Source organism: Anguilla rostrata, chromosome 6 (assembly GCF_018555375.3).
Source record: "Anguilla rostrata isolate EN2019 chromosome 6, ASM1855537v3, whole genome shotgun sequence".
Taxonomy (NCBI): Eukaryota; Metazoa; Chordata; class Actinopteri; order Anguilliformes; family Anguillidae; genus Anguilla; species Anguilla rostrata.
Window position 1 is genome coordinate 35476762 of NC_057938.1, and position 21647 is coordinate 35498408.

Consider the following 21647-nt stretch of genomic DNA (forward strand, 5'->3'; position numbering starts at 1 on the left):
AAGCACACCAGCGTATACACACACAAACTTGGAGTGTGACATGGCTTGTGCAAACTGTCATCCCAAATGCCAAATGTAACTTTTGGGGAAAATCATTAATTTGTTCCATTTAACAAGTGTTGTTGTCTCAAATAAACTCTTTTCAGCTTCTTGCTCAGAGCTGACCAGGCAAAGAATACAATGGAGGTAGGGTGACAGACATGCTTTCAAGAACAAGAATCTTTAAGCAGGAAAGATAGATTTAGGGAGAGAGAAATGGGAAAAGACCCAAGGGGCTGTTAAAAAAAAAGAACCCAATCACTTTGATCATTAACACACTGCGTTCACTTTTTACTCTCTTCACTTAAACACTGAACATTGCGACTTGTGCATTCTTTGTGATTTTAGACAAATAATCACTGTCAAATGTATAAAAAGCTTAAATGTGTACATATATAAAAATCAGATAAACATAATCCAGTGTGTGCACTGAAATGAAAACAAATCAATGAAATGACAAAACACCAACAACCAGCATTTAGAGCAGCTAGCTTTAGGTACACATAGAAACACTGAGAATTGGCTAATTTGCTGAAAACCGTATAAAATATTTATTATGCATATATATTAATGCCATGTGCAGTAAGTAAAAAAAGCACCAGATTTTTACTAAAGGTAAATGCTCCAACAAAGCTTTAACTTTTTTTTTTTTTTTTTGCAGATAGCCATTTTCATATCTGCATAATTTAGTGTACAAACATTTGATTTCAACATAAACAGTATGTTTCAAAAGTGTTACATAAAAAGTTATTTAGATTAGATTATTGTTCTTGGTAATTTTCTTGTTTGAAAGCCCATAGAAATGTGGAATATGCAAGGCATTCCAATTCCATGATTTACGGTAAGAACATTACTCTTTTCTGAGGTTCTGTTTCACAGATGAAGGAGATTACCCAGGTTTACTGTAAACACAGAGATGGCCATTTCATCTTATCCACGGTACATTCAATCAAGAACATCCAGTTTACTGAAACAAAAATAGTGGAAAACATACTTTAAAGCGATTTCCCAAATAATTTTTACTAAGTAATGCCAATACCAACCCCTTACCGTTGAGACTACCCCATTGTTCTTTGTCCACACTAAAAGTGACTGGCTTTGAGGTTGTCATGGTAACCCACGTGGTGGAGCAGAAAGGCATCAGGGTGGTTGGCGTACAGTGTTGAATGTGCAGGGGACCGTTTTATGCTCCTGTACAGTTATAAATATAACTGGCTGCTATAAACTGCTGTAAACAGGTTTGCAGATTGGAGGCTGGCCAATGTTTCACTGAGCTGTGGACAGAGGTTTTATGCCATTTAAAGGCAAACTTTGGTCTTCAAGCAGACTGCTGTCCAACTCCGGAGAGGCGAAGCGTTTGTGTGGTGCTGTGAAAGAAAGGAAAGGTGCTCTTACTCTCTGCAAACAGCATGATGACGGTATAATCATTCATAAGATGGAACAATCTTTACCAAATAGCACTTACAATTAGGCTGCTGTGTCCCCATCCACTCCACTTAAAAAAAAAAGTTATTTAATACAAGACAGAAGGTGCATGAATCTCTGAAACTTAAACTAAACATTATTCCTTATTAGATTATATTAGATTGGATGAGTGGAATTCCAATTCTGAAAATATCTCACATTCGAAGCTGAACAGTTCTCAAACCTGGCAAATCGGCCGGTCTTGCGTTGTATCGACTCCCAGTGACACGTTGATGTTCAGTCGCAATTATCCTACAGCTCACTGCACTACAGAAACCGGGCCGAGAACTGCGCGCTGTGAGATGTACCTCCGGTACGGCCGGCTCGCTGTGCCCCTTCTGAAGGCACGGCAGTGTTAACGCCGCCGTGGCCCGCTCGTTAGACCGGAAGCCCGGCTGGAAGCCGTGTGGCGCGCGCGACGGCCGTGCCAGCAGCGGCTCCCAAGAAAGGTGCACCCAGGAGCACATCGGAAAAGGAGACTGACCGGGTCAGCGCATGCACATTCGTATTCACTTGTGCGTCAGTTGCCGCCGTGCCATGAATGTAAAGCTCAGAGCCGCTACTGATTGAAACGTGGGCGCCCATTTTGGAGCACAGTAAATACGCGTTGATGCCAGTCTAAATGCTCTAAATAACAGACTGCCGGTACAGAGTAAATGTATAAAACATATTAATGATATGATATGCAGGATTTTTTATTAAAAATGCATCCCTTGTAATAGGGTGATTTTCAGAAGTTATCCAGTGTAGGCCTCCAAAACTGAACAGTGCAAGACCAATCAGCAAGACCACAGTCCAAGAGTCATGGTTTAAAACTATAATACCCAGAGTCTCCAAGGCACTGTTACAGTATAGGACTACAATGCCTAGGATTCAGAGATGATAAAACCAAAGTATACTATAAAAGTAGCTGCGAGTCGGAGCTGACAGTGTCATTGTGTAACACTACAATACACAGGGTTCAAAGGTACTCACAGGCACTGTCACTGAGTAGGGAGCTGGACAGGAAATTGCCCTGCCCCCGGATAGAGGAGGAGAGGGCGGCCAGGCGGATGCTACGGGACGCTGCGTCCATCTTCTCATCCTGCAAGTGGTCACATTACAGACACGCGATGGCATTAGGCCAGGCCAGGGCCTGAATCGACCCAGTTACCCACAAAACCTTTTCAGCGCTTTCCAAGGACTATCACTCCAAATTACAACTCATGACAACAGGCGGATTCTTCTGGAAATTCTGAGTAGCTGGGAAACAGGCACAAGAAAGGGATGGAGATGGTAGACTGGGGGGTTGGGGGGTTGGGACGGTTTGTGCATATTCCCACTTCCACAATGTTCCTGTGTGTGTCTTGCGGTTATACTGTGTTTCAGAGTCTTTTGGGGTCAGTGTAATTAGAGCAGGCGCAGACAGAGCGAGCAGGGACAGCGTGCTCCACACTTCCACAGGCCCTTAAAGGAGGCACGGTGCGGACAGGGGGCAGTCACAATCACTGCCCAGCCATTACGCTTGGAGGCCCCAGGGCTCCTTCACAGATGAGTGTAATTTAAACAGAGCCGCAATGATAGTGTTTCAGCCAGGGGAGTCCATGTGCCCTTCTGCTTCTGTGAGTGCTGAGGCCAATTTAGGACAAACATCCTAACAAGCTCACTGGTGACTTTCCCCTCGCAGCTCCACACACACATGCATACACACACACACACACACACGCACACAACACAACACACACACACACACACAAACGCTCCCATGCATGCACACACAAACACGTACACAGACACACACAGGCATGACTGCTTGCACACGCACGCACGCACACACAATCCTCAATGAAGCCTTTGCATTTGAGGCTATACTCTATACACACCCCGATGTGGATGTTTTTTGCCAATGGATAACAGTCAATAATTCAGTATAACGTAACACACACGAGACACACACACGGACACAAAAAGCTGAATGTGTGAGAGAAGCAGGGAGAAGGAGGGGGTGTTAGAATTTGCCATGGGCATTCTGTCCTTAAGTACTGGCATTCAGCAAGACAGCCTACAGCTAATGGTTATCAGTTGTCAAGACTACTTAACACACAAAACAAAGAACCTGCGCTTCCAAATAATGATAAACTGGGAAGAAACAGTGAGAAGATTCCACACACACACACAGCTTTCAGGTCAAACAAGCAGAAGCGATAAAGGAATGTGCCAATCCTGGCTTGCCGCGCTAGGCAACGTATTGATTTGGGGGAAAAAAACAACAGGAAAAAAATAACCAAACGGCAGCATCGTCAACGGTTAAATATCCCGTCAAGACACTCAGTGCATGACCAACTGAACAGCCAATGAGAGTGTGCTGTGGGTGCGGGACTGTACCCTGTAGTCCTGGATTCTCCTTTTGGACTCCTCTAACTGGTGCTGCAGGTCGCCCACGATCTCCTTGTATCGGGCGTATCGCTCCTCCACCACCTCCCGCTGCCGCTGAGACTCCTGCAAAAGGGTGGGGGCCCAGCCCATCAGTCCCGTGTGCCCAAGGCTCACGTGTAAAGTTAGGCCTCTTATTCGTCCCAGGTCTTAGCCCTTAATCTAACCAGCCAATGCTTCTCCATTGCTGGATTACTGCATTCAATATTACTGCAGATCAGGTGAGCCTTTTGAAAATATCCCGTTGCTAAAATGACATTTATACGAAAACAGGTTTTAAGAATAAGACGCCGTTTGCATTTCGCTGGGGACCCGCCTACCTCCAGGTCCTTGAAGTTTTCTAGCAGACTCAGCTTCTCTGGGACAGACTCCAGGTGATCTAGAGCAAGCCTGGTGCTCTGGGTTGACGTGAAAAATGGGCCAATGAGAGTCAGGAAGACCAGGTTAGTGCAGTATTTATAATGCAAAATTCAAGGATCATCAACTTTCAAAAACCATACCTGTCAATGAATGATCTCATAACAGATGTTAGTACTGAAGACATTTCCTTAACGCTAATATTTTTTTTATTTAGCGCTAGTATATTTACAGAAAATTTCAAGCTCTGGAAAACAGAAAGCAGATGGCACTGGACTCAACACATTTTGGAATTTCTGTTAAATGGGAAAGTGCACAGCTGGGGAGAAAGTTGAGACTGGTGAAAAGCACAACCCAACAGAAACTCCAGCAACTTCAAGCACTCTGGGGAAAAATAAGAGCACTGTTTCAGGGTTTTAAAGATGAGGGTATGTGGGAAAGATCAGCAGTTCATCTCCACTGCTGCGACCCAGGTGAGTTGCCAACCTCTATCCAAGCGGCTCTGGACAGTCAGCAGGGTCCCCTCATAGACTGCACCAGTATGTGACACGTAGCAATGGAGTGCACCATCAGGACTCACACAGCACAATGGCTTTTCCAATAAACAGTCGGATCAACAGTTTTTTTTTTTTTTTTCATGCACATTTAACGCTATCCGTGTTTTTAAGGCTTAGCGAGGACCCGGCCGAGAGCCTGAGGAGGGGCAGTAGAGCTGGATACTGCGCAGCTGCAAAGCGGAGGGATGCCATTGCTCTACCCAGCGGAGGCAATCCCAGTCGATACCAGACGCCTTCGCCGCTCTCCCCAGTAAGTGGGAGCCTCGGTGATTGATGCGGTTTGCTTTGCGAAGGCAGCGGGTTTCCAGCATTCCGCTAATCTCGTTTGAGGCGGCGAGCCATGTTGCGTAATAGTGGCGAAGAGAGGGGATGACAAATTGCTTTCATTTTTGGGGAACCTCATAAATGCTCCCGAGTCAATATTGCCTTTCGATACACTCAACAAAAAGACTCTCCTTTTCACTCTGCAACTAATTAAGTGTGCGTATATATGTTTGTGATCAGTTATTCAAAGCTTCCAGGCAACACATTTTTCAGATTTGAAAAATGGACAGCCCAGGTTTAATCCCAGTGAATTGGATTGCACTCTAAAACAATTATGCCCCACTAGGATAAAAATCACTGAAGCTTCCAAATTAAAAAATAAATTTTCTTATCTTTTAAGCGAAAACCATAAAACAATCAATTACGTGTCTGCAGTGCGGGATGGCAGCGTAACAGTGTAAGAGAGATGGATCTACCTGTGATACGAGTTGCTTTGTCTCACACAGATGTATATCGCGTGTATCATCATGTATGTCACACAGGTGAATATGTCTGGGGGGTGGGCTGTGTCAGACTCAAAGTTTAGTACTGAAATCCCCTTTTGACCTTTCATCTTTAATCTTGTTACAAGATGAGCGCCCTTCTTAGGAGATAAGTGGAGCGGCACAGGCTACTTCCTAGACCCACCCTTCTGAGGGGGAGCCTTCATATTTCCACTTTTGTTTGAACTCATGCTGTGTCTTCACTTTCGCACTGCACTACAACACTCATCGGGCCAAAATCATGTACACTCCTCCTTACTGCCTCCCTGCTCTCCCTGACGTGACCCCTCCCAAGGCCCCGCAGGTGACCACGCCCACACCGGCCCACACAGGGCTCGTATAGCTTTAAAACGGCCTGAGGCCTGTAAGACGCCTACGCCTGGGTCCCAAAAAAAACGTGTCCAGGCAAACACGGGCGTGGTCACTATATGCCAGCGACACGGAGGACTACCTGTGAAGGTGGGAGAGTGGCACAGAGGCTAAGCAACGGAGCTAGCCTGCTGAAACCTGCAGCTTTCACAGTCCCAGATGCATATCTGCTGTCCTGTCCCAGGGCGTGGACCTAATCTCTGGGTGTGGACCTAATCTCAAACCGCTTCAGAACATAGCCAGCTGTTTCCGTCAGTACAAACATAAGCTATGGACAGGGGTGTCTGCTAAAATGAGAAAAGACAGCGCTTACAAACCCAGAGTTTCCCCTACGCTGACTCATCCGTGGCACACCGCCACAGTATCAGGGCAGCGGCAACCAAAGTAGAAAGTCGGCCAATTCTGACGGGTTTACGTGCGAGAGGCGCGTCTGCGCCCTCTCATTTGCCACCGTACACGTTTTTCTGCAGCCCACGCCCGCTTGTTGGGAGGGACGCGGTCGTCACAGACGAACGACCGCAGAAATCCGCGACACCCACGAGGCGACGAGAGGTCGCTTTTTCTACACGTCCAAACATTAAAGAAAAAGTTTCTCACCCCATCGGTGATTCTAAAACTGTTCCGTAAAGACTGTCAGAATCCCCACGAATGACAGTAGATGATATCGAACTGGCTGTCCTTACATATTTTAACAATGCACGTATTTTGTATTCTTTGCTGCAGCAGCAGCAGCAGCGCTGGCAGCCCAGAGCCAAGGTCTTAAGGTCGCCCATTCCAGATACAGCGCCGCACGTACCCCTTTAATCTGCCGAGCGCGTCCAGTTAGCGGTCCTAACGGGCCTCCCCTGGCATCGCCGTGAAGTGCAGCCATTATTGCACCTCCGCTGGCTACATAAAGAACCCGCGGGGGGGCCCAGGAGCAGGCCGTTCGACGCTGAAGCCACGCAGCAGCTGACCCCACTTTGCTGGCCCCGGAAGACGGTTATCCGAGGGGTCGCCAGGTCTCCGGCTAACAGATCTAATTACCCAGGGAACCCGGAGGCTGCGGATCACGGGCCCGCGGAAGCGCGGCGCTAGCGATAGCGCCCTCGCGAACGCGAGCATCGGGCGCTGTAGACCCGCAGGAGCGCCCCCCCCGCGCGCCTCCGACGTCTCACCGGCGGAGGAGACCCGACAGCGGGAGCGCCAGGTCTCCTCTGCGGGGGAACCCAGCCTCCGCGTTTAATCAGCGAATCGGCTTTCCGCTTAAACTCCCCTTAAACGGGGGATCGCGCAAGTCCCCTTCACTGTCGGGCACACCCGCATGACCGTTACTGTACGGAGGTGGTTCATGTCTGATCGGTTACGGAGCGCATCGTTAGGGGGGGGGAAAGAAACCCGCCAATTTACTCATAGCTGGCCTCATAAAAAAACGTATGGTCTGTTTTATCTAAGCTGTGCGGAAAGCTGGACCCCTGTGAACGGATTTGCTGTAATGCTGTCACAAGACACTATATAGCAGCTCCATCCTGGAAGAATAAAGGTCTCATTCAACCGGTCATGTACCGGGGAAGTCGAGACGGGAACAGGGCAAATTAAATTCTAGGCTCAGGGATGGTTTTCTGGGAAGAGGTCAGCGGCTTCCGGGAGAAGAGAGCAGATTCCCGGGATGGGTAAATTGTTTCAGAGATGAGGAGATGGATTAGGATCCGTAATCCTGACGGACAGGGGGGCACTGGGGTCAATATGTCACGGGCGTTGACACAGCCTGCATTACCCGATATGGAAACCTTTCAGGAAAAGTCTAATTCCGGGATTAGTTTTAATGGTGAGGCTACTGAAATCTACAGACTTACCGTTTCCAGATCTGATATTCGGTCCTGAAAAGAGAGGCACATTTACGTTAGTAAAATAAATAAGACGGGGAAGTAAATAAGACAAAGCCATCAGCACTTATCCACTGAAGACTCAGCAAGAGTCTTTGTGTGTATATTTGTGTGTGTGTGTGTGTGTATGTGCCTATGTGACACTGCGTTTGTGTGTGTAAGAGAAAAGGCATGAGTAAGACTGTGTGTTTGAGTGTATGTGTATACAAGACAGAGAATGTGTGTTTGTGTACATGTGTGTAAGAGTATGTGTTTGTGTGCGTCAGCATGTGGTAGAGTGAGTTTGTGAGGGTGTATCGGTGTGGAGCAGGGAAACAGAGAGGGCCAAGGAGAGAGAGTGTGTGTCCGTGTCTAGCTGGGAGAGAGTGTATGTGTCCGTGTGAAACTGGGAGAGAGTGTGTCCGTGTGGAGATGGAGAGAGAGTGTGCGTGTGGAGCTGGGATAGAGAGTGTGTGTGTGTGGAGCTGGGAGAGAGAGTGTGGAACCGATGTGGTATGTAACGGGAGGTGAACGAGAGCACTTCAATGTGAAATTCGATGGATTCACATTCTCTATTAAAGACTCTTCCAACAATGAGAAAATGCACTGCTAGGAGAAGGCACGGTCCACTGCAGCAAAACATCTGGCTGCAATGAGGGACGGTGACACATAATTTTTATTTATTTTTTTTTTTTTTACTATATTATATATATTTGTTTTATTGTTTGATAGCTACTCTTGGTGCAACGTGATGCATTGTTGTCACATGTGTTCGTTCGTTCCTGTCCTGTTATGTGTAGCTTGGCATAAGTAAAGTATCATGCTAAGCTTGATTGAGTTTGAATTTGAGTGTGTGTCCGTGTGGAGCTGGGAGAGAGAGTGTGTCCGTGTGGAGCTGGGAGAGAGAGTGTGTGTCCGTGTGGAGCTGGGAGAGAGAGTGTGTGTCCGTGTGGAGTTGGGAGGGAGAGTGTGTGTCCGTGTGGAGCTGAGAGAGAGAGTGTGTGTCCGTGTGGAGCTGGGAGAGAGAGTGTGTGTCCGTGTGGAGATGGAGAGAGAGTGTGTGACAGAGTGAGCGACTGAGGGAGAGTGTGTGTCCATGTGGAGCTGGGAGAGAGAGTGTGTGTCCGTGTGGAGCTGGGAGAGAGAGTGTGTGTCCGTGTGGAGATGGAGAGAGAGTGTGTGACAGAGTGAGCGACTGAGGGAGAGTGTGTGTCCATGTGGAGCTGGGAGAGAGAGTGTGTGTCCGTGTGGAGATGGAGAGAGAGTGTGCGTGTGGAGCTGGGATACAGAGTGTGTGTGTGTGGAGCTGGAAGAGAGAGTGTGTGTGTGTGGAGCTGGGAGGGAGAGTGTGTGTGTATCCGTGTGGAGTTTGTGAGAGTGTATCTGTGTGGAGCTGGGAGAGAGTGTCCGTGTGGAGCAGGGAGAGAGAGTGTCCGTGTGGAGTTGGTGAGGGAGAGAGTGCCCGTGTGGAGCTGGGAGAGAGAGTGTGTGACAGAGTGAGCGACTGAGGGAGAGTGTGCCCGTGTGGAGCTGGGAGAGAGAGTGTGTGTCCGTGTGGAGCTGGTGAGAGAGAGTGTGTGACAGAGTGAGCGACTGAGGGAGAGTGTGTCCGTGTGGAGCTGGGAGAGAGAGTGTCCGTGTGGAGTCGGTGAGGGAGAGAGTGCCCGTGTGGAGCTGGGAGAGAGAGTGTGTGACAGAGTGAGCGACTGAGGGAGACTGTGTCCATGTGGAGCAGGGAGAGAGAGTGTCCGTGTGGAGCTGGGAGAGAGTGTGTCCGTGTGGAGCTGGTGAGAGAGAGTGTGTGACAGAGTGAGCGACTGCGGGAGAGTGCATGCGACGGCGCTCGGGCGCATGATGTGTGAGGCCTGTCTGAGCCGAGCTCGTTATCCGCGGCTCGGCGCCGCACCTGGGAGTAACTCTACCCCTGACATAATTACACTGGCAGCGCAGGTCTCCAGCGCCTTCCACGCCCTGCCTTCCCCCCCGATTAAAACGCCAGCCCCGCCCCTGAGGGACTCGTTCATTATACGGGTGGGCTGGCAGGTGAAACTGCATCTCCACGGATGTGTCAGCACAATGCGCTCGTGCGCTTTGGAAAGGGGGGGGGTGGGGGGGCGGAGGGAATGGAACACCACTGTACTGCCGCAGTGAAAAGCTTCGCTGTGAATGGTTCTGCAGTGTGAGAACGGTCAGGAGGAATGTGAAAGCTAAAACGGAAGACCCATTTGCTTCATTTAAAAAAAAAAAAAAAAAAAACAGGATGCCTGCTACCCGCAATTCACTGCTCGGCGTGGTGTTTCACAGGGCCCCCGTTCCACTGGGGAAGGAACAGAGGCCTGTCGTACTTGCAGTGCAGTTCTGAGCAGGACGTATTCATCCGCCCCACCCTGAGGGTGACACCCTCACTCAAACATTTAAGCACCTCAGGCCACAGATTTTCTTTGTATCATGTCTACCCCAGTTTAGTTTAAACTTGACTCATTATCACTTTATTTACTATTATCACATTATCACTATCATTTTATATTTTGTCTAATCTATTGTAGATTATAAGCAGCGGTTAATATCAAAGCAGTATGATACTATTGCAGTGGTAGTGCTATGTTTTGTTAGTAAGTAGTTTCATTGGGAACAAAAATCTAACCTTCATGCTAAGAGAAAGAAAGCATACTCACTTGTAGGCCCCTCATTTCCTCATCCTTCATGTGGGTTTTCTCGAGCAGATCTGCAACGACACAACAGCTCAGATATCAGCCTGTTAAGCTGGACACCCACCGCACGTGTAGCGGCCGCGAACGCGGTGCGAAGCGGGTGTGAAACTTGTGCGACACAAGAGAACTGAAGCGTAGTTTTTCGCATCTGTTCTATTTCTCCGCTTGCCGCACGTCACGATGGCCAGTTTATACACAGAAATATGCCCTAAAATGCTAGGTATATATGCTCTGATTTATATTTCATCCTTATATTAGGGTGTGTCCCTAGTGCCCTCCCAGATATTTTATAAGCAGCTAAAAAATACAAGCCTTTTCGTTTTTGTATTGTCCTTGGAGAAAAAATGAAAATAAAACTGGAACCTGGGAAAAAGGTGAACTTAGTAAATTTGAAAATACACCACAGAAAGACGTAGCCCATTGAATGATGTAGAAGTGAATGCACTGAGCAGCAGTTTGTTAGCCCGAGTGTTGGAAGGTAGTTTTTAACCAACCATTGCTCAGCCTATTTGACTTCTCCAATGTCTTCGTTCGCCGCGCTTTCAAAAAGGGCTTGTTAATAAAAATAAGATAATCTAAGATCTTTTAAAAAATCCGATTATTTAGTGGTCTTGCCGATGAAAATGCACCTATTTTATAAATGAAGTTGTAAGCAAGCCTTGATTGCATTTGTACTTCAAAGTTTCCGGTGCTCATGGCATTGTGGTGTTCATATCCCTTCAACTGTTTAATCTGTTACGCTATCTTTCTGATGATTATCCGATTTTACTAAATCTGATCATTTAAAATGTTCTGACGTGAATAACGAAGGGAACGACAGGGAAGTTCCAATGGTTGATTACAGATTATATATTATTATTATGATCATTACATATTCTTCATAAGCGTTGGCACGCTTGTTAACCAAACAAATTAATACAGATTGAGACTGATTATTATGCAGGCTACGTTGCGATTTAAGCTTATGGTAATTCTTGAAAGCGTTTACTTTCTCATGTATTTACACAAGTTAACAAAATATTACCAAATTAACAAACTGAAAAAGGTCTCTCACCAAGTATTCACTTACCCATAATCAACAGTCGTGAACAAACGTGAAATACACAATGTAATCCCACTGCAGACTGCGAGAGCTACTAGGAATATAGAGCTTTAAGCAAGCCTTTGTGCGACACAAACGGAACCCGTGTAGACACACTATGCGCTGCGCCGTGCTGCTTACGCGCCGCTTACGCTACGCGTGCGGTGGGTACCTGGCTTTACAGTGAGACAACGCCACAGCTCAGAGATCAGGCTACCACAGTGAGACCACAACTCAGAGATCAGGCTACCACAGTGAGACAGAGACTGCTACAGTGACACCACAGTTCCGAGATCAGCTACAGTGAGGCCACAGCTCAGAGATCAGCCTGTTACAGTGAGACCGCATCTCAGAGATCAGCCGCTACAGTAAGACCACAGCTCAGAGATTAGCTGCTACAGTGAGACCACAGCTCAGAGATCAGCTGCTACAGTGAGACCACAGCTCAGAGATCAGCTGCTACAGTGAGACCACAGTTCAGAGATCAGCCTGCTACAATGAGGCCACAGCTTAGAGATCAGCTACAGTGAGACCACAGCTCAGAGATCAGCTACAGTGAGACCACAGCTCAGAGATCAGCTACAATGAGACGACAGCTCAGAGATCAGCTACCGGTGAGACCACAGCTCAGAGATCAGCTGCTAGTGAGACCATAGCTCAGATATCAGCCGCTACAGTTAGACCACAGCACAGAGATCAGCCTGTTACAGTGAGACCATAGCTCATAGATCAGCCTGTTACAATGAGACCACCATTCTGAGATAAGCTACAGTAAGGCCACAGCTCAGAGATCAGCTACAGTGAGGCCACAGCTCAGAGATCAGCTACAGTGAGACCACAGCTCAGAGATAAGCCTGTAACAGTGAGACCACAGCTCAGAGATCAGCTGTTACAGTGAGACCACAGCTCAGAGATCAGCTACAATGAGACCACAGCTCAGAGATCAGCTGTTACAGTGAGACCACAGTTCTGATAGCAGCTGCCACAGTGACACCACAGCTCAGAGATCAGCTGCTACAGTGACACCACAGCTCACAGATCATCTACAGTGAGACCAACGTTCTGAGATCAGCCTTCTACATTGAGACCACTATCTGAGATCAGCAGCAGTGACACAGCTCGAGCCCATAGGAGAAACAGCTCAGAGCATCCTCCTGTAAGTGAGACCACAGATCAGAGATCAGCTACAGTGAGGTCATGGCTCAAAGATCAGCTGCTACAGTGAGACCACAGCTCAGAGATCAGCCTGTTACAGTGAGACCATAGCCCAGAGACCACAGTTCTGATAGCAGCTGCCACAGTGACACTACAGCTCAGAGATCAGCTGCTACAGTGACACCACAGCTCACAGATCATCTACAGTGAGACCAACGTTCTGAGATCAGCCTTCTACTGTGAGACCACTGATCTGAGATCAGCCAGCATGAAACATCTGCAGCCCATATGGCGAGGAAACAGCCCGCGCATCTCTCACTGCAGTCACACGACACACGGAGAACATTCCTTCAGTGTACAGATTCTTTTTTCCGTGATGGCCCCAAGACACATCAAAGTGTCACACCACTCCATTCCTCACATTCTACGCAAACCAATCAAAAGGTGATTTCCCTTGACAGACAAAGACCAGAGCCTCTGGCTGGACCAACCCACAAATGAGGCAGGGGTCCTTAAAACGAGGCTCCATTCATGCAGTAGTGACTGCAGACCCAGCCTTTCCTGCTACGCTTTACAGTGAAGGTGCTTCACCTAGACTAATCTCCAGCCACGGTCGGATAGCAGCAGTGTAAATGCAGTTGCATCGCATGTGGTCGCCAACTGGAATCTCTGCCCCCCCCCAACCCACAGCTCTGCTCTGCCTGCCCCCGCCTAACACAAGTGGCATACTGCCGATTTCTGCCGATGGTTAATCGATCGATTAACGCCACCGATTGACCAGGCATTAAACTCGCCCGTGGCCCCAGATTTAAATCAGTTCTGATTAGAAAGGAAGAATGAAACCCGGCAGTACTTGCCGGCCTCGAGGGCCGCCTTTGAGCATCCTTATTTCAGCACCTTTGACCGGCAGCCTTCCCCGCGGGAAACACAGCCGCCAATCGCGCCGTAGCGCAGGGAATAACCTTCCTCGGGTTCAGAAGGCAGCGGGCCAGACGGCCCGTCTCAAAACGCCGCTCCCCCTCCGGCCGCAGCACAGCCCGAGGAGCCCTTTCCCCCAGCGCGGCTCTTTTCCCTCCTCCTCCTCCTCTCCTCTCAAAGGGCGGCGCTCGTTATGTACTTGGGCCCGCAGTCGCGGCTCTCGCTTTCACAGCCCGAGAGACGCGGGAGGACGCGATCCGTGAAAAAGTGTGGGAACGCGCGAGGCCAGGACAGACGCCATCCATTTTGCATTTTGTGTTTCGGCTGCACTTAGTTACGGCCGGGCAGGAATCGGCCAGAACGGCATTGCCGGTGCCCCTTCACCTCAGGCTGGGTAAGCACTGTACAGCAAGTCCCTGTACAGTACACCACAAGCACATTGGGAACACCCCCTTCAAGCATTCCAAAAGAACACATTGGTAACACCTCTTAAAAACTTCCAAGAAGAGCACATTTGCAACACCTCTTAAACTTCCAAGAAGAGCACAGGTGATACCTCTTAAGCTCAGGCCACGAGGGCTCTGGTCACGCCCCTTCACCCGGGACGCCTTAGAATCGAGAATGCAATCTTTTGTCAAATCGCACGACACCCTCACACTTAGTTCCTAGCGATAAGCCGATTAAACGTGTTTTTCCAGCAGAGACCGAATTCCTAGAAAACAAGCGCTGCGATTGGACGCGACTTCGACGGGAATGTTGTCACGGAAACGACACGGCCAACTAACCGCACCCACCGATTGTTCTCAGACAGGGCTCTTCCCTTTAAAGCGGAGGCGGGCGAGGGGGGCGTACCGAATTCGAGATGCCAGTTTCTGCACTCAATCGCTCAGTCAGCCTAATTACTTCACGTTTTTCTGGAATTTCAGCAACAATTTATGATGAGCTTAAGGCAGCTGAAGACAATTCCCAAGCTTTAGTGTGGTCTAACTGACCAATGAGTGAACTGGCATTGCTGCATACAGCTAATAAGTTCATTTATCGGGAAACTAGACAGAGAGTTCCTCAATCCTTTATCTGATTTAAATTTTTTTCTCCAGAAACAGGAGCCTATCAATTTATAACCCCTGAACGCACGCATCAAACTCACCCTGTAAAAATGATTTACGTACAATGACACATTTCCTTCATTTAAAACGTGTACACCTTCTAGGGCTGCAAAAAATTAGGACTGCAGTCTTTGAACATTTTTACATTGAACCCCCTCCTACATACATGTGATTACTTCATTAAATTCCCTTTCCCCCTTAGAGCCCATTACTTTTGCCCTTGAAGATATTGCTCATCTCATTATTTTTAATCTAAAATGCATATAATCCCTTTTGTATCAATTGCTTCTTTATATTAATGCACTTAATATGTTCTTAATTTATTCAGATCAGTTTGGCACTAGATTGCGTTCCCCGCAGTAGGTTTTATTCACCACAGCGACCGTCTCGTGTGTATTTTTTAAAAACTTTTTAATAAGGAAGTCCTGTTTGGCTTCCTCTTGTCTAATATTAGAAAGAATCCCCAGCCCATTCAAGGCGTACTCGCATACCGTGTTCACAGATTAAGATAAGGGTTTAGTTAGTGAAACAGCGTGACGCTCTACGGATAATCCCGACCGTCTGAGATGGAATAAAACGTTCATCGTGGTTTTTAATTTTCTTAGTTACTTTGTGTTCATTAGCTTCCTGTCCCAGGGGTAGATCCGCTGAGGGAAAAATAAAATAGCGGGTTATTGCACAACAGCTTGCGAGCGCAACCAGCGTCACATTGAAGGAATCGAGTAACCCTGCTACGCCCCCCCCCAAATAGTTTGCGAGTTCTCAGGTACGATAAGATGCCATATTTTCAGTTGCGAAACACAACGTTACGGCCATCGGATCAGCTTTCGTGAGAATTTTTAAAGCGAGGCCTCTGCCAAGTTTCCTCTTCTGTGCTACAAGGGGTGGCATTTTTGAAGCTGAGCCTCGTCTCAGACGTCAGAGTGCAATTTTTTACTTTTTTTTTTTAAAAACTCAGAAACGGGCGTCAATTTCTCTCCCAATGCACAGATAATGCAAAAGCCTGGTCTCACTCACGCATGTTCAGCAAGCGCTGATTTGATAACCTTAATTGGAAAATTGGCTGTTGTTTTACAAGGAATTGATTTTAATTTGACACACAAATGAGGGTGCAAAAATAATAGTGGCCAAGAAAAAGGAATCAGTGAACCACAGACCAGATCGGTTGAATGACCAGCAAATGGATCTCTTCGATGTTTCCATTGACCGTACTATCTCAGATGAAGGATTGTCATTAAAGTAACATGGGAGGGTATTGGAGTAAATTATAGCAGAAAGTAAATTACAAGGGGCACGTTCAAAGCCATCTTTGTCAGCAAGCAATTCTAGGAGCGAATGGCTATGGCTGCAATGACAAATCATTTCCGTCTCTGGTAATCCAAAGGGACACCCTTGTATGGACGATCCGCTCTCTTGCACACCTTACATGTCAGAGGTGTCTTCCTATTGCAGCTATGACAGCTGCTAAAGTCGTTGCCGAGTTTACACACTGCAAACGGTTTTAAATAGACTGCAGTGCATTACCATCGGGTGTCAGGTCATCTTAAACAAAATAAATAAATGAAATAAAATCCACGCATACTGCGAGTGGTAATTTGCGATCGTTTTTTCTAAAACGGACATGCCTTGCACCGAGGCCATTTGCATAAAAAGTTATTTTGGCGCTGAAATTTATGTAGACACTTTAAATATGCGTGACCCAGACGGTACACTGTGTTGCAGCTATTTTAATGGTAGTGGAGTTCATGTGCTTTCCACCCACGGTGCCCTGGAAAATGTAGATATCTTTTTATTTCTGGTACTTGTGACAATCAAAAGCATCACAGTCCGTTTGTGAGACCACCCCTCGGTGTTTAATGGGTGGACGGTGACAGTTTCATTTGCTCGTTTGCATTTAAATTGCTCAATGAGAAAGAATGTGGAACGTGCATTAGGCCAAGCCTTGAGATGGATCAGTCACAGGTGAGAAATTTACGAGCAAAATGGCAGGCCTGCAAACATGGGGGCTGTGCTTCTGACACAAACAGCACATTCAACATTTCTTCAACCTCATGATAGCCTGCTTTACTGGCATTGACACTTCTTTGGTCCTAGTGATGTGACAACAGCAACAAATGCAGACCCAGCCTTTCCTGCTACTCCAAATGCAAATGCCACACACAGAATCAACTTTTTGCTTTCAAGCTTGTTCATGAACTAATGACACACGGCTGAGTAGTCAACTGTCCAATTACTTTTGGTCCCATACAAGAAAAAATTGAGGGGGAGGGGGTTCATCAGATATGGATGTAAATACATTCCAACTAAAGCTGACAGTTTGCCATATTCATTGTTTCATTTCAGATCCCATTTGCCGAAGTGCACACAACAAAAAATGTGTCACTGCCCAAATACTGACAGACTGTACTATATATAAAGATCTGCTGGGATCTTCCACAGGGGCACTCCAACAGGGGTAATTTAACGTCTCACACTACAAACTGGTGATAATATGTGAGCCAAAAAATGGCAAACACCCAGGTATACTAGTGACTACTGTATTCAGTAATGATTGTGGCAGACTACCGCCATCTACAGTATATGGAGCGGAACAGTTCAACCAGTTAATGCAGAAATCCACGGAAAACTGCAGGTTGGCAACCCCCTCTGGAATTCCACAATTCAGCAGACATTTTATTTGGCTACAACTGTAGTTTATGGGTGTGATGGGGGAGGAAGTGTGTGATAGTGTGTGGATGTGGTGAGGGAGGCAGTATGTGATAGTGTGTGGTTGTGGTGACGGAGGCAGTGTGTGATAGTGTGTGGGTGTGGTGAGGGAGGCAGTGTGTGATAGTGGTGAAAGAGGCAGTGTGTGATAGTGTGTGGACGTGGTGAGGGAGGCAGTGTGTGATAGTATGTGGGTGTGGTGAGGGAGGCAGTGTGTGATAGTGTGTGGGTGTGGTGAGGGACGCAGTGTGTGATAGTGTGTGGGTGTGATGGGGGAGGAAGTGTGTGATAGTTTGTGGTTGTGGTGAGGGAGGCAGTGTGTGATAGTGTGTGGACGTGGTGAGGGAGGCAGTGTGTGATAGTGTATGGTTGTGGTGAGGGAGGCAGTGTGTGATAGTGTGTGGGTGTGGTGAGGGAGGCAGTGTGTGATAGTGTGTGGATGTGGTGAGGGAGGCAGTGTGTGATAGTGTGTGGGTGTGGTGAGGGAGGCAGTGTGTGATAGTGTGTGGGTGTGGTGAGGGACGCAGTGTGTGATAGTGTGTGGGTGTGGTGAGGGAGGCAGTGTGTGATAGTGTGTGGATGTGGTGAGGGAGGCAGTGTGTGATAGTGTGTGGTTGTGGTGAGAGAGGCAGTGTGTGGGTGTGATGGCAGTGTGTGATAGTGTGTGGTTGTGGTGAGAGAGGCAGTGTGTGGGTGTGATGGCAGTGTGTGGGTGTGGTGAGGGAGGCAGTGTGTGATAGTGTATGGGTGTGGTGAGGGAGGCAGTGTGTGATAGTGTGTGGGTGTGATGGCAGTGTGTGATAGTGTGTGGGTGTGGTGAGGGAGGCAGTGTGTGATAGTGTGTGGATGTGTGAGGGAGGCAGTGTGTGGGTGTGATGGCAGGGTGTGATAGTGTGTGGTTGTGGTGAGAGAGGCAGTGTGTGGGTGTGATGGCAGTGTGTGGGTGTGGTGAGGGAGGCAGTGTGTGATAGTGTGTGGGTGTGGTGAAAGAGGCAGTGTGTGATAGTGTGTGGGTGTGGTGAGGGAGGCAGTGTGTGATAGTGTGTGGGTGTGGTGAGGAAGGCAGTGTGTGGTAGTGTGTGGGTGTGGTGAAAGAGGCAGTGTGTGATAGTGTGTGGGTGTGGTGAAAGAGGCGGTGTGTGATAGTGTGTGGGTGTGGTGAAAGAGGCAGTGTGTGATAGTGTGTGGGTGTGGTGAGGGAGGCAGTGTGTGATAGTGTGTGGGTGTGGTGAAAGAGGCAGTGTGTGATAGTGTGTGGGTAAAGGGAGCTCTATACCTCTCTTCTCACCATGGAGGTTCTCCAGAAGTCGCTCCTGCTGTGTGATGCGCTCCAGGAGGACCTGCTGCTCTGCTTCTTTGCTCTTTTTCAGGCTCTTGATCTCCTCTCGACTCTGCTGGACGTGCCGTCTCAGCCTCCTCGCCCGCGCCTCCCGTTCCTTCACCTCCTCACACAACCACTGCAGCTTTGTCTGCAACAAAGAAACACAAGCACTGCAGATTTGTCTGCAACAAAGAAACACAACCACTGCAGATTTGTCTGCAACAAAGAAACACAAGCACTGCAGCTTCATCTGCAAAAAATAAACACAACCACTGCAGCTTTGTCTGAAACAAAAAAACAACCAGTGCAGCTTCGTCTGCAAAAAAAGAAACACAACCACTGCAGCTTCATCTGCAACAAAGAAACAACCAGTGCAGCTTCGTCTGCAAAAAAAGAAACACAACCACTGCAGCTTGGTCTACAACAAAGAAACAAAACCACTGCAGCTTTGTCTGCAACAAAAAAACAACCACTGCAGCTTCGTCTGCAATAAAGAAACACAACCACTGTGGCTGCATCTACAACAAAGAAACACAACCACTGTGGCTGCATCTACAACAAAGAAACACAACCAGTGCAGCTTTGTCTGCAACAAAGAAACACAACCACTGCAGCTTCATCAGTAACAAACAAACAACCACTGCAGATTCATCTGCAACAAGGATACACAACCACTGCAGCTTCGTCTGCAACAAAGAAACACAACCACTGTGACTGCATCTACAACAAAGAAACACAATCACTGCAGCTTCGTCTACAACAAAGAAACACAACCACTGCAGCTTTGTCTGCAACAAAGAAACACAACTACTGCAGTTTTGTCTACAACAACAAAACAACCACTGCAGCTTTGTCTGCAACAAACAAACACACCCACTACAGTTCTTGCTGAATCAAGAACAAACAAACACACTACTGCAGCTTCTGCTGGAAGGAACACATTCATGCAGCTTAATCTGCAGCAAAAGAACAAACACAACCATTCCAGCTTTGTCTGCAGTACACAAACCCCTGCTTCGCCTGGAACAAAGCAGCAAGTCTTATCACACCACAGCTCACAAGTCAGGCTCGCACAGAGATGAGCTGCAGGAAGACCCTTCATGGGCAGCTTAACAGGCAGACGCGCAAGCGAGTCACTGGAGAATGAGGAGACAGAACCCCACCGTTGCAACCTTCCCTAATTCTGAGCAGCGCTACCTCCAGTAACACTTTTCTCTATGGGTCTGCACAGTCTGCACTGGCATTGTCAGGATTTGATCCCAGGGCCATCCATGAAGAAGAACAAGAATGGTGCCATAACCGGATGGATCCTCCCAACAGTCCCATTAGCACAATATTAAACAGGAGCCCCTGTTCCCCCCATACCTTAGTTTCAGCCAGCCAGCGGTGTGGGTCACTGTGAAGCCCCAAACTGAGGGAAATGGCCTGTGAGAAGCAAAGACATTTGATGATAATCCTTTTAAACACATCCCACACACCCATCCCTGTGTCACCCTACTAAAGAAAAAAAAAACATGATTTATCATTTGGTATCCCCAAAATCTTGGGTAACTACCACTGACGCACACACTAGGCAGATATTAACTTCTTGTATTCCAAAATTCTCTATAAAAATTACTTTTAAAAATGATTTACTTATCATTTATCATTGTAACACATACACCGAGTGACTGTTAAATATAAATGTAGATGTTGAATGTAGAAAGTAAATGTTTGAAAAATATGCTAATTGGCATATTTTCCAAACATTGTGTGTTTTTTTGCTAACAAGTTGTAATATTGAAACTACAACAACGGTCACATTCTGCCAAGCACCACTCAAGTTTTGTACTAGCCACCCACACGTAACAACCTTGAAGTGTCAATATAACAAATTGTAGGTAATTTACTTTTGTAAAGCAAGTAACGGCTTCAAAATTCATGGTTGAGATATTACAGGGTGTACTTCATGTCGCAGAACAAAATGTGAAACTCTCAAGCTTATGTTAAGAACAGACCTTATTTTCTGCAGAAATAAAAATCCCTAAGGGAAAAAAAAGCATTGGAAATCTGCTGAGGGAACCCATGGCGAAAGAAACTTCTGGGTTGGCCTACAAAAAGACACCAACACTCCATTCACAGAAAACCTATACAGTGATAATCACGTCAACATTTTTTGCAGTATTATAAATTAAAGGCACATACCGAATGAAAAAGACATGTGTAAATTAATCGGATAGTTTGCTATTTTGTATTACATACAAAACGTATGATCACTCTCAACCAGTCTCTGTGTATTTTGACTTATATTCAAACAACGGATTCACTGAAATAGCCTAACCAAGACAAATAGGTAAATGATTACCAATTTATTTTGAGATAGCATTATTGTTCTTTGCATCATACACTTGTGCAGTATGTTCCCATATCCACATTCACGAGTGAAGTGAATGAGGTTGAGCCTAAACTGGATGGGGATGCAGCCAAGGACTACAGAATTCATATACTTTTCTTTGTGTGAATAGGAAGTGTGATAGCAGCCCGTCAGATATCATGCTGTCAATGGCAAACTATTTAAAATGAGTGGTATTTCCTGGAAACAAAACAAAGGGGGAAAAAATGGAGGCCAAAGTGTATCTTTGCTAAAAGCCACCAAAATGGGATTAAATGATATCACTAAACTCTCTTTGTTAATATCACTGAGAGCCTTGATTGGTCCATTCAGTTCTTGCTGGTTGGTCCATTCAGGTCTGCCCTGAAACTGGGACCAGAAAACACTGTGAATGGACCAATCTCATTGGTAGCCACATACAGGCATGACA

At 47.0% G+C, this 21647-nt stretch overlaps 1 protein-coding gene across 4 annotated transcripts in view; it reads right to left on the reverse strand.

Moving 5' to 3' along the window:
• Positions 1–301: 301 nt before the first annotated feature.
• The window catches only part of LOC135257013 (centrosomal protein of 128 kDa-like), a 52596-nt gene continuing 31250 nt past the window's right edge, over positions 302–21647 (reverse strand). Inside the window, exons 17-24 of one of the 4 annotated variants that reach the window (XM_064339356.1) lie at positions 20212–20271; positions 18814–18994; positions 10524–10573; positions 7840–7863; positions 4236–4313; positions 3868–3981; positions 2479–2587; positions 302–1406 (exon numbers count right to left, since the gene is read on the reverse strand). In XM_064339356.1, the coding sequence (XP_064195426.1) occupies positions 1306–1406; positions 2479–2587; positions 3868–3981; positions 4236–4313; positions 7840–7863; positions 10524–10573; positions 18814–18994; positions 20212–20271 (717 nt within the window). In that variant the 3' untranslated portion in view covers positions 302–1305. Of the gene's footprint in view, positions 1407–2478; positions 2588–3867; positions 3982–4235; positions 4314–7839; positions 7864–10523; positions 10574–18801; positions 18995–20211; positions 20272–21647 lie in introns of all 4 variants that reach the window. The other 3 variants (XM_064339355.1, XM_064339358.1, XM_064339357.1) reach the window with 3 other exon arrangements.